This window comes from Trichophyton verrucosum (genome assembly GCF_000151505.1).
Source record: "Trichophyton verrucosum HKI 0517 chromosome Unknown contig00035_1.f1.exp, whole genome shotgun sequence".
NCBI lineage: Eukaryota > Fungi > Ascomycota > Eurotiomycetes > Onygenales > Arthrodermataceae > Trichophyton > Trichophyton verrucosum.
In genome coordinates, this window is record NW_003315614.1 from 1 (window position 1) to 12376 (window position 12376).

The following is a 12376-nucleotide window of genomic DNA, read 5'->3' on the forward strand; positions in this document are numbered from 1 at the left end:
TAAACAGCGATTGACTCACCCGAGGAGGTATCGGTCTTCCCAGATGGCCTGGAGGAGGATTTTTTCTGTTAGCCTTCCTTGGTCAATTGCAGGGAACGAGGGTCAAGAGACACAGAGAACGAACGTTGCACTGGATGGCCTTGAAGCAGAGATCCTCGACGAACTCCTTCTTGAGGTCCTCGACGACCAGCTTCTTTGCACCGACGGCGAGGGCCTTGCGCTCTGCCTCCTTGAAATCCTCAGCCTGGCCGACATCGGCGAGGAAGCAGACGACCTCATGGCCCTGCTCGAGGAGCCAGGCGAGGATGCAGCTGGTGTCGAGGCCGCCAGAGTAGGCGAGGAGGACTTTCTCTTTCTGAGCCATTGCAGCTGTAGCTAGTGAGCGGGTGGGGTGAGGGGAATGCCGGTGCCGGTGGTAGATGGATGTAGACGTAGGGTGTTCAATTGAGCAGAGCAGAGGATGAGTCGAACTGGGTCCGGAGAGGAGGGGAAGGAGGCAGCTTTATATCTCTGCGCCGTGGAGTACGAAGTAGTAGCTGTGACGATGACGCTGGCTCGCAGTTGAGTCGACGAAGCTCTGCGCCCTTCTCAAGACAAGCTCAACAAGTTTCGTCTAAGGCTCCCTTTGTTTTTTCTTTCTTCGGGCTCCTTCCCCTTGCCCGCCGTTGCCCCTTTGGGAAACGCCCTGCGAAAGTCAAGTCACGGGGGCACCCCGCAGCACGTGATGTCACATGATAGAGTTAGGGCTCAGTTAGAGTTAGCCCTAACCCTCTTCCGTCTTAGCTTTGCTTATGTCATCTGAGGCGTCCTCCTTTCTTTTTTTCCGTTTTCTTTGCTTTTTCCCGCTTCTTCAGCTTCCAAAACATCCAAACACAGCTGGCATCGCAACCAGAAAAACGCGCCGCGATGCTGCCAGGTTCTGGCGGTCGGCGAGGAAAAGTAGGCCATCCAGGCTGATGGGCTACAGGTTTTTTCGTCTTCCCGTCTGCCCAGCTCCTGACCGTCCCTCCTCGCCCCAGCAGCTACTTCAGGCGGCCTGCTCGCTCCTCGTCCTCGTCGTCGTCGCTTTGGCTTTCCTCCTCTCGCTGTCTCCTCTCTGCGGCCGACGTCTCTTTAAGCTCCCCCTGCTCATAGCTGATTACTTAATCACGAGGGGCTTTCCTATTGGCCATTCTCACCCGCGTCGCGCTTAGCTAAGAAGGGTGGCCTCAGCTTAGAGTTACGTAAGCATGCGTGATCTTTCCTACGCCTTTTGTTTTTCTTCTTTCGACGCTTCCTTTTGCCTTGCTTGTTGTTGTTGCGCTTTCGTCTTACTCGTTTGCGTTGCTTTTTCACGTCTCCAAGGCTTCGCGTCGCCTTGTCTGGTCGTCTGGTAACGCAGCGCTGATCGGTATCTAGGCCAGCGCTTCTTGTTCTCGCCGGCTTGACCGCCCTCCAGCAACGCCAACCCGGGAAAACTCTCTTTCCTTTGCTACCATAACATCCATTCGCATTTACTTCGACGGGAGTCGGCTCTCTCTCTCTCCCTCCCTTTTGCTCCTACGCCGGCCTTCCTCCTTCGTCCCATCACCATCCTTTGTCCTTCATTTCTCCCAGTGTGTATCGCACTTCTGGGAGAGAACACGCGACACCGACCTCCGCGAGGCGTAGATCGACCGGCAGTTCCTTTTTCGCCAGCGACGGCCGAATATATAGATAGAATTCTACTCTCTTTCCCCCTCTTCTTCCTTCTTCTTATCCTCCTCCTCCTCCTTCCTCTGCCCGTGATATACTTCCGCAATGAGCCTGCCTTCTCTCTGACAGCTCCGGCCGAATATGCAGCCACAATCCCCGGGCAGCCCATCACGGAGAGTGCAATAATAATGAACGCCAATAGCCCTAGCTACTCTGTTCCTGGTCCGCGAAGACACTCTGTCGCGAAGAGCCAGAACATTATTAGCCAGGGCCCCAGTTTGCGGGAGGTAAAAAGCAGCGACGAAGTTCTTGCTCAGCGTCGCAGAGGCCCCTCCCATGGTCGTCAGTTTACTGTCGCCAACGTCGGCAACAATGGACGGTTATATCTACGGTATGTTGACCTCAGCCTTAGCCCCGTCGAAGAATTGTCCGACTCTGGTATACATTCCCTAACACTTATCCACAAACAACATATCAGGCCAATCACCAACAGGTCCTACACACCGCATACCTTAAGCCCAGCACCGAGCATACCGGAAATAACAGCCCCCGGCCACCGGGCGAGTGTTTGGTCAAACTCACAGTTCTCCTACCTCGTTGATCCGCCGGATACAACCTCGCGTGGACCTGCACAGACCTACCATCACCTCCGTCGATGGAAATCCTTACCTACCATAGACGATGTCCCGCCAAGTCCTACTCGCGGAGCACTTAAAGTGGTCATTGAGGGGTCAGAGCCAGTCGAAAAGACACCGCCCAAGCTACCCGGACCAGCTCGCAAGCTAGAAGACTTTAAATTCCCAGAGAAACATGTCTCTGCCTATCGACCAGCCCCTAGGCCTCCGAGGTTATCCTCGCCGATATCCATGGACAAGATGGCCGGCTCTTCCGTGCATAAGGCCGTCGTCGACAAGGGAGCAGGTCAATCTGTCTTTTACAAGCTTCAGGAGCCTATAGAACCCTCTATCTTTGATGACCTGCTCCCCATCATGCATGATGCTTCTGTGGTTCGATACTCAAAACAGACCAAACAGCTATCTGCCGCTACGCCCGCCCGCATTGTCGCCCAAATATCGTCTGAATCGTTTATGGACTACGAACTTGTCTCGGATTTCTTTCTTACCTTCCGCTCTTACCTCTCCCCTAGTAATTTACTCTCTCTTCTCCTCGCCCGTCTGGAGTGGGCCATCAACCGCCGTGAGGATGACGGACGCATTATCCGCATTCGTGTCTTTGCTGCTCTACGCCACTGGATCCTCAACTACTTCGTAGATGACTTCGTTGCCAGTGATAACCTGCGTGCACAGTTTTGCTCACGGATCAATTCCCTGTATGAGACTCTCAAACGCCGCAGCTCCCGTGACGTTAGTGATACCAAAATTATCCTGGACTTGAAACGGTGCTGGAATGGTCGCTGTGCGCAGTGCTGGGATGATCCAGAATTTGTCAATGATCCTCGACCAGAGGAACCCATTGTCCCCGGCACCACTAAGCCAGGTTCTAGGCCTAACGGAGACGGACTGTGCTTTTCATACTCCGAACTCGTTACCCAGGATACGCCTGCCAGCCAAACCCGCAAGGGCTCTTCAGTCTCAGTGAATGACTTCAATAAAAGCCCGCCACCTGCACAACCCGCTTTCAACCAGGCTATCTTCAATATCCCTTCTTCGCGCCTCTCATTGCGCGGCAACAGCGTCTCCAACCAAGGCCGAGGAGCGCACGTTGCCCCGGACCCCATCCCCAAGCTAAACGGCCCCTCTCGTCCCCCAGCCCCGCCTAGTCCGCGCTCTCCAATATGGCGCTGGCCCCTGCACTCTCACACTCAATCCTCACACTCTCATAAACGCAGCGGAAGCTTTTCGGATTCATTTAGAGATGACCGTGCTCCTTTACCACAGGCACAGTCGAATCTTAATATCGAAAGCGGTGCTGCGGGACTGGGTTCGCTGGGCCAATTTCCTGTTGAAGCTACCAATTCCCCAGGAGGTGTCAACATCAGTATCATTCGTGGCAGTATGCTCACTCCTCTAGAGCCCGATGTCCCAACCACACGCCCACTTTCACCACCGCCAGACCCTTCTATGCCTCGCTTACGGCCGCCGAGCTCGTCTTCATTTTTACCCTCTGCCTCGGTGGCCGCTTCTTTTTCTCGTTTGGAGTCTCCGACCAAGACTGCACCAGGAGTGAAAACATTCATTAGCTCTCTCCGCCGCGTTCTTTATAGTAGTGCTTCTAGTGCCGGTAACGCCTCTAGCAGCACCGTGTTTAGCAAACCGGAGCCGCGCCCTATCGTTTCAGCTCATGGTAAAACATCCCTCCTCCCCCCCAATGTTGTCTTCGGATCAGATAGGTACCGCGAGAAGAGGCCTGGGATAAAGAGCCCCTCACGAATCGACGTTCTATGTGATAGAACTTACCAATCTTATGGGACACTAGTAAACCAAACACCGTTAGCTACCTCCGCTGCCCCTCGCAGCCCAAGCCCGAAAACCCAACCACGGGCAGAAATACCCGCTTCGGTACCTGTTCCCAACTTCTCACGTGGAGCTTCTAGTCAGATCACGACGGGCAGCCAGTCCATACTCATTGTTGATGATACCAGGGTTGGTACAAGTGGTGGCCTTTCTTTACTCCCTGAGGAATTCCAGATGTATTATCCTGGCTCTGGTCAAGCTGATCCCGAACCAGAGATTGATCCGCTTACTCCCATCCCCTTGTCTATGCCCGGGAAGGACAAGTTAGAAGTGATGCCCATGTCAACTCACCATGAGAATGTCTCCCCCAGCAAGCCAGGCTCCAGATTACGCAAATATGCATCCTACCAAAGTGTGCTAGGCGGCCATGGCGGTCAACGACCTGCTTCAGACATGCTCAGGACTACTGACAAGACTGACATGGGAGCTTGTAGAGGCTCCTTTCTACCTGTACACATGCCCGTGGCTAGGGGCATGCAGCTCCCAGAGAAGAGGCTTCGAAGACGTCCTGGTGGTGACTTGCGCAAAATGCAGACCACCATGGGCTCTGAAGAACCGGGATTGAACACTGATCCTGATCGTGACCTGAATAAGTTTAGGTTTGCCTCTAGTACCACTGCAACTGACTCGACGTCCTCTGCATTATATATAACCCATGCATCCAATATGGACTCCATTTCGCATAGCGAGGACTATGATGACGACGATTATGATGATGACGATATCGATTTTTCGACTTCTTCTAGTGCGTTAGATTCACTTAGTCGTAGCGGTACGCGTTCTCATTCTTCACCACAGCCGCCTCATGCTAGGCACATCTTCGAAGATGCAGTTGCTGGCTTTCGGAAAATACCCGATCTGCCGGACGGGAGTATCGAGTCCGCTTTGCTCAAGCTCGAGGGAAGGTGGAAGGGGGATACGGTTGCTAGGCCAAATGACGGCTCTTCTGCTGGCTTCTCCAATACTGCTAGGCGGGAATCTCGTCAAGCTCACCTTGATGGGCCTACAAACAACCAAGGTGTGAATGTTGGTCCCGAAGCTACTGCATATCCCGAAGAACCAGCAGTCGGTAATACCAATGGTACTGAGTCGTATCTCGGATCAGATTACTCATACTCCTCTATTCCGCTGCTGGAGCGTGGCTTAGGAGACGAATCCATGAAGACACCTACAGTTCCGAAATTTGAAAATCCTTCGCCCTTAGGCCAAAATGTTGTCTCTAACCATCCCTCTATCGAGGTTGTTGAGAAGACAGCTAGCATAAATAGGATTATTCATGGTGCTACTGCGCCAGAGCCGATAGGTGATAAGCACATAGATGACAGCGTCTCTGAGCTTTCGTCCGAACTCTCTATAGATGAAGGACCTACCAGGAAGCCTTCAGATCCTACTCACCCGCTCGCTGAACCGTCCATAGTAGCGTCTTCTTTCCTCCAGCCAACTCCTTTACCGCCATACCATCAATATCTTGACCCTCCATTTCCAAACCAACATCCTGATTTCCCACAAAATTTTTCTCGTCCTCGCAATAACTCTCACCCATCCATCGCTCCCACTACTCCGACCCACGCAATCCATGCTCTCCCTAGCTCTGGCCATATTGCCTTTATTTTAGCCCACGACTCGCAGACGCTTGCTAAACAATTTACCATCGTCGAACAAGCTGCTCTTAGTGAAGTCGACTGGAAAGACCTTGTTGACATGCGCTGGACGCATTCCTGCCCTTCTCCACTTAACTGGGTTGACTATCTCTCTGCCGGTGTTGATCGTAAAGGCATAGATATGGTCGTCGCACGCTTTAACTTGATGGTCAAATGGGCCGTATCAGAAGTCGTGCTCACCAAGAACATCACAGAGCGTGCTCTGGTGATCACGAAACTCATTCACATTGCTGTGAATGCAAGGAAGCTGCGTAATTATGCCACTATGTTGCAGATGGTCATTGCCTTATCATCTGTCGACTGTACACGACTCGTTAAAACATGGGAGCGTGTACCAGAGACCGAAAAGGAGATACTGGCTGAAATGGAGTTTTTGATCCAACCAATCCGCAACTTTCATAAACTTAGGTCCGAAATGGAATCTTCCGTCCAAGACGGCTGTATTCCCTTTGTTGGTGAGTAAATGCTTCTCCACCCAGTCGGGTCTGATTTTCGCTTGATCAGCAATGCTAACTGTTGCGACAGGCCTCTATGTGCAAGACTTGACATATAACGCTCAAAAGCCAGCACAGATCGCCAGCACTCGCGACGGCGAACCACTGGTCAACTTTGAACGTTATCACACTGCCGCAGCCATCGTGAAGAGTCTTCTTCGCCTCATTGATGCAAGCACAAAATATGTTTTCGAGCCTGTCCCTGGAGTTTTAGAGCGTTGCCTATGGATTGCTGCCCTAGCAGATGACGATATCAAAGCGTTCAGCAAAGCGATTGAATAAAACGTTCTTCCGACCAGCGGCTGATTTTGAAAAGCGAGCGAGCGAATCGATCTATGACCCGTGAAACCCGGGTGTTTCACATATCTAATTACCATTTAATCTCCCATTATTGGCATGTCCCTGTCATCTAACTATCAGTTATCTTTTTTGCATTCGGCTTCAAGTTTATATGCTTAGTCTCTTTTCCCCCTCCTGCGCATCCTGGGGTCTGGACCTTGGTAAACATCTTATTTCTGGAGCATTGGTGTGGGCTTTTGTCTTCATTTCTTGGTCTATGTTTGATTTATTCTTATTAACTTCATATTTTATTTGTCTTTTGGCCCAATATCTGGGGACTGGCACGGCGAGGCAGCAACTTGAGCGTGTTCTCATTAATGGCTGTTTTTTTTTAAATTATTCCCTGAAGTGTTGGATGTATGAATCTTTTCTTTTCTTTTGATAATGAACATCAACGTTGCTTATGATGGATCTGGTTGCTATCTGCCATAAAAAAAAGGGCTCGAAACGGCTTTGTTTTGGATATAATCGAAAACAGAGGGTGAATGTAATGCTTCTTTTCTTCAACTGTTGCACCGACTCGCTTCTTTCACCTGTATCCTCCGTATCATCCGAGATGTTGGTTATTTCTGTAGAAACGTCATCTTGGCCATGCAACTGCTGGATCTAAACTCCACCAGGAAAAACATCCGTCTGCCTCGTTATTTACCCACAAAGCATCATCAACCTATCCAAACCACCAAACACGCCAGCAATCTAGCACCAGCTATAATCCCGAACCCGATATCTCAGCGTCACCATCCTTGCTGCCATTTACGGTTCCTGTCCGCGTGCTCATTCGCCCTAATGGACTCAGATGCTAGTTTCCCCCGCAGTCTAGGATAGCTTTTTCTCCCTAGTGAGACCGGTTGCTTCGCATAGTCATTTGCTTGAACCCGCCGGCCCTTCGACAAACATCACTGCTGGACTGGAAGAGGGCAGTACAGCCCATCTAAATGCGATGGACCCGGAGGGCCAGGACCATGACCTGGCTCGGGCCCCTTCTGTCAGCGTCACGGCTGCCGAGCACGAGAGCAGTGGTGACGAAGGAGTTGAGAAACCCAGAACGCTACCTCCCGACTTACCAACCTCGCTAGACGACCGGCGCTCATTTCCGAGCTATAATTCTGAGACCGAGATATACGATGGATGGCAGGGTGAGCCGCTCTATTACTCTCTTTTCTATTATACAGCTGTTCATTGCGCTATCGAGATGAGCTAACGGATTTGAATTCCTCTCTGAACAGGCCAGTCGCAATTTCTCACCACTCCTATGCCTACAAAACCCCTATCATTTAACCTAGCCCTTGATGATATTAACTCCGAAGAAGACTTCTACAATCCCCGACTCCCGTCTCAGAGCCTGACGGGTGGTTCTCGACTACGTGACAGACCAAGCGAGTCAAACGATGCCCGGCTGATGGAAATGTTGGCTGCTCAGGCGGCACATCGGGATGGAGACAATGTCGAAGCGGACGAGGACGATATTGTGTCTAATGAGAAGCTGTCTGAGCAGGAGAAGAAGGAAATCCTTCAAAGAACCCTGAATATGGCGGCAAGTAACGGGGATGTCGCCCGGGTCAGAAAGCTAGTCACCGGCAAGGCAATGAAATACATCGATATTAATGCGCCGGACGAGGAGGGTACTGCACCATTGATATATGCTAGCTGTTTTGTAAGCACCCATCTTGTGGAATTGCTTTCGTTTTGAATCTTCCTGCTAACGTGTTGCACCGTTTCAGGGTCATCATGAGGTTGTATCTGCTTTGCTTGATGCGGGTGCATTTGTCGACCAACAGGACCGCAATCAATGGAGCGCTTTAATGTGGGCTATGACGAATCGACATAAAACCATTGCAAAGAATTTATTGGACCATGGCGCGTCACCGGACATCCGATCGTCTTCTGGCGGGACAGCTTTCGACTTCGTTCAGCCTGGAACAGACATCTCCAAATACCTTTACGAAAATGGCTATAAAGTTGGGTCTACAACTGGCGAGGCCGACTTTTACGACTCAGGATTCGCACACAATCGATTTGAAGAGGAAATGGCCGAAAACGAGATGAAGAGAAGGATGATGATGGAAGAGAGTGCTATCAACCTGGAAGTTGATTTGTCGAGCTTGGGTCTTAATGAGAAACACGACGACGTATGATTTACATCTTAATTGATTGAGATGATGGGTGCTAACGTTTTGCTATCATAGTCACCTGACGAATATGAGGAACAACCCGAATTTGTCTGGGATCGTTGCCTGAATGACCAAATGTTTGTATTTCAGGAGAACGAGTTGGAGCGAATATTGGATATTGTTATAACCAATATGACACCACAACGGTCTCCTTCCCAAAAGCCTGTTCCCGCAAATTTACTCTTCCTTTGCGCACGATACGCGCACTATTATGCCAGCCCTGACCTCCTGCAGACACTTCTCCATTCTGCAACTGATCGTATCAATCGTGTGGTAGAAAAGCACCAGTGGGATATGACCATACTGGCATTCTGGATATCAAACGCCACTTTACTACTGCATTACTTAAAGAAGGATGCCGGGCTGGTTGAAGCTACAGTGGAGTTCCAGCTTCATCTCGCAGAGTTGATTAATGAAATATTTATCCTTATTATCCGCGACGCTGAGCGCCGCATAGATAAAATTTTGGACACCGCAATGCTTGACCATGAAACAATACCCGGTTTTGAAGATGTTCAGTTCCAAAACGAATGGAAGCTTTTCAGAACCAAAACAAAGGTAAAACCAGAGCCTATGGAGAAACGATACCGGCCACCATCGCCCAAGAAACGGGCAGAGATTGCACCCCGGAATGTGACATCTCTATTATCGTCAACACTCTTTGTGCTAGATCTATATGATGTGCACTCCATCATCACAACCCAAATTATAGCACAACTATTCTACTGGCTTGGATCCGAACTTTTCAACCGTATAATGACTACGAAGCACTATCTTGCGCGCACTAAGGCTATGCAGATCAGGATGAATGTATCCGCCTTGGAAGACTGGGCACGAACAAACAACCGGCAACCTGAGCATTACGAAAACGGATCCGCGACCTGCACTGGAGAAAACACCGTTGAATCCGCTCGTAGGCACCTTGAACCGCTCATCGAACTGCTACAGTGGCTACAATGTTTCTCGTCGTTGGGAGAAGATATGGACTCACTTATAGAGACACTCGAGCAGCTTCAGCGCCTCACGCCAAACCAACTTCTTCACGCCGTAAAGCTCTATCGATCCGAGGTGGGAGAAAAGGGCCTTTCCAAGAGCGCAATGAAGCTCCTTATCTCACTGCAAAATGACCCTTCTCAGTTACGGCAGATCCTCGATCAACATCGACAGCACTCCAAGCCCACTGGTTCTCCAGCTACAGACCAAGGGAAGGATGAGACAAAGCCAACCGAAGAACCACAAACCCCTAGGACACCTAGAGCATTACAACCCCCATCATCACCAAGCGGATCTAACTCGCCCGCGCCACCCCCATCATCACAAATAACCATCCCCAAGAATGCCCCACTCCTTCTTGACCCTTCACTCACATTACCTTTCCAGCTCCCAACCAGCACCGACATGCTAGTCAGTTACGGAGCCGGTTTTGGTGGAGTAAACCGCGAGCGTGCAAGGAAATATATACCTACTGTGCCTACGGAGTTCCTCGTCAAATTCGATCGCGAGTGATCAACTCATAGCGCAGTTATATAGCCTGTGTAACTAAACTATCCAAATATTTTCATAAATAAAAGCAAACTTGAACAATCGGGAGCTGTGTTCGTTACTCGTTGGTTGTACATACATCACGCATATCCAACTTCGTCAGTTACCGTCAATATTCGAAACAAACGCATGGTTCCGCTGAAAGTGCTAAAGATAAACACATATGGGCTGAGTCAAGATCTTGCATGGCTTCTATTTTTAGACAAGTGGGCCATAGAAGGGAGGCTCTGCTCTTGAGTTTTGAAACATCTGCATGGAACTTGCATGGATGCTTCGGTTCCCCAACCAGCCCGACCTTTCCGGGAGCAGCGTGAGAATAGTGAGTGGCTTATATGCTGACATATGTATATGCATCCTACTTAGCATTATTTAACTGGCTTAAGCCCAACCGAATCGGAGATTCAATCCTGGTCTCGATCTTAAGTTCTAGTTCCGATTGCAATCTTCATGCATGAGATGACCCCAAACTTCTCCATACTTTTGTGTAAGAAGCGTGCGCTCAAGTTCTGCTTACTGAAACAGAAGCTGACTCCTATTAATAGCTCAAATTTATTGGGATTGTATATTTTGTTTTCCTGGTTACTTCTAGAATACTATCGGCTCCAGAATCATTCACGAGGATGGCTGTGCTTGAAACAATTGTGCATGCCTGATATATATTGGCGCCAAAGAAATGCAATTAACCTCGAGGCGTGTATTCTGCCATTACTTAAGAGTAAATATTTATAGAACTTCTTATAACCACTAGGTGGAGCGTATCGGGGTCAATGGATGTTAATTAGATATCAAGTGTTGCTAATATACAAGCTTGGAATGCATTAATAATTAATAATTTAGATGTCAAAATCATGTACATAACAGTCGTCCCATCCATATCCACCCAAGTTCCCTGTATCGCCGTCCCAACTATTATTATGTCATTAAAAATTAACTAGGAGGTATCCTAGATGTATATCTCGTAATTGTAATAAAAGACTGATGTTTCGTAGTGTTATCGATCGAGTGATAGTCATTCAGTCGTATAGTTAATAAATGGCTGGCTCAGCTTAACGGTTGGCAAAGTAAGAAGCACGAGCCGCGGAACTTGATCTCTTTTCGGCTGCCTTGCTCATTTTCTGTCGATGAGCTGGAGCGGGAGAAGTAGACCGGGACGAAGATGGTGTAGAGGAGGCTGAATTGCTGTGATGCTCAAAGTCCCTCGAGTTGCGGCGGGATGCATTGTTTGCTTCCATGACCATTGGGGTGTAGTGGAGGGTGAAGTCGGTCAAGTTGGCGGCCATTGTTGTTGTTGTGGTTTTTGTTATTGGCGTCTGGAATAAAGGATTAACTCTTATGGCTGAGTTATCAAGGCTGCGGCTGACGTTGTAGCTTGTGGGTCACGATATGCAGATAGATAGACCCGAATTGATTGAAGAATGATTGTTTTCGTTGTGTTTGATGTTTTGTTTGTTGTAGTTGTTGTTGCTGATGATGATGAGCAGAAAGACGTCTTCTCAGCAGGATTTGAGGCCATATTTATACCCATAGGCCTCGAGTTGAAGCCGTACTGAAAAAATTCTGATGTTGCATCGTACTGCCTCGCGACATGGGTTGTCCCATGCCCTTGAAGCGACAAGAAACATCGAGATCAATAATCTCGCTTCTCTGTCAGCTTCAACTTACGGTGCATGACGTCACAATCGCTTAAGTAAGCGCAGAATCTTCCCTGTCCGGCAGAGTAGCCAATACAATTAGGCCTTGGCAGCGGCTGAACGGCAGCGGATGTTAGTCAGCAGGTGCTTGGACCACGATCCGCGGAGTCAGATCTTGATTTCTTGATATCTTTTTCTTTCTTTTGACCAGGGCATCAGGATGATGACGATAGAATGGGAGCGATGGCCTCGTATCCCAACAACAAGTTTCACATGGCTGTGATGGAAAAGTTCGCTAAATACTACGCACACTTTAGAGGCAGTCAGCTGCCTGGTTGTGCACCCTCAGGAGCTTCTGTGCTGGAGCATCCTGACCTACCTATCTGAGGA

The 12376-nt window shown here is 49.5% G+C and overlaps 5 protein-coding genes across 5 annotated transcripts; 3 read left to right on the forward strand and 2 right to left on the reverse strand.

Annotated features, from left to right (window-relative positions):
- Positions 1–124: 124 nt before the first annotated feature.
- Positions 125–364, reverse strand: TRV_00473 (uncharacterized protein; the record flags this gene model as incomplete). The annotated part of the gene is made up of 1 exon (XM_003025304.1): positions 125–364. A coding segment is annotated over one exon (240 nt), but the record flags the coding sequence as incomplete, so codon positions are not given.
- Positions 365–1229: 865 nt separating this feature from the next.
- Positions 1230–6585, forward strand: TRV_00474 (guanine nucleotide exchange factor, putative; the record flags this gene model as incomplete). The annotated part of the gene is made up of 4 exons (XM_003025305.1): positions 1230–1316; positions 1399–1595; positions 1700–6264; positions 6314–6585. The coding sequence occupies 4 exons, from the start codon at positions 1230–1232 to the stop codon at positions 6583–6585; spliced, it is 5121 nt and encodes a 1706-aa protein (XP_003025351.1).
- A 997-nt stretch (positions 6586–7582) lies between these two features.
- On the forward strand, positions 7583–10319 carry TRV_00475 (uncharacterized protein; the record flags this gene model as incomplete). Its single annotated transcript, XM_003025306.1, has 4 exons — positions 7583–7778; positions 7869–8296; positions 8364–8771; positions 8829–10319. The coding sequence occupies 4 exons, from the start codon at positions 7583–7585 to the stop codon at positions 10317–10319; spliced, it is 2523 nt and encodes an 840-aa protein (XP_003025352.1).
- Positions 10320–11401: 1082 nt separating this feature from the next.
- On the reverse strand, positions 11402–11635 carry TRV_00476 (uncharacterized protein; the record flags this gene model as incomplete). The annotated part of the gene is made up of 1 exon (XM_003025307.1): positions 11402–11635. One exon carries the CDS (start codon positions 11633–11635, stop codon positions 11402–11404), a length of 234 nt encoding a protein of 77 aa, XP_003025353.1.
- A 135-nt stretch (positions 11636–11770) lies between these two features.
- Positions 11771–11905, forward strand: TRV_00477 (uncharacterized protein; the record flags this gene model as incomplete). The annotated part of the gene is made up of 1 exon (XM_003025308.1): positions 11771–11905. The coding sequence occupies one exon, from the start codon at positions 11771–11773 to the stop codon at positions 11903–11905; it is 135 nt and encodes a 44-aa protein (XP_003025354.1).
- Positions 11906–12376: the final 471 nt, after the last annotated feature.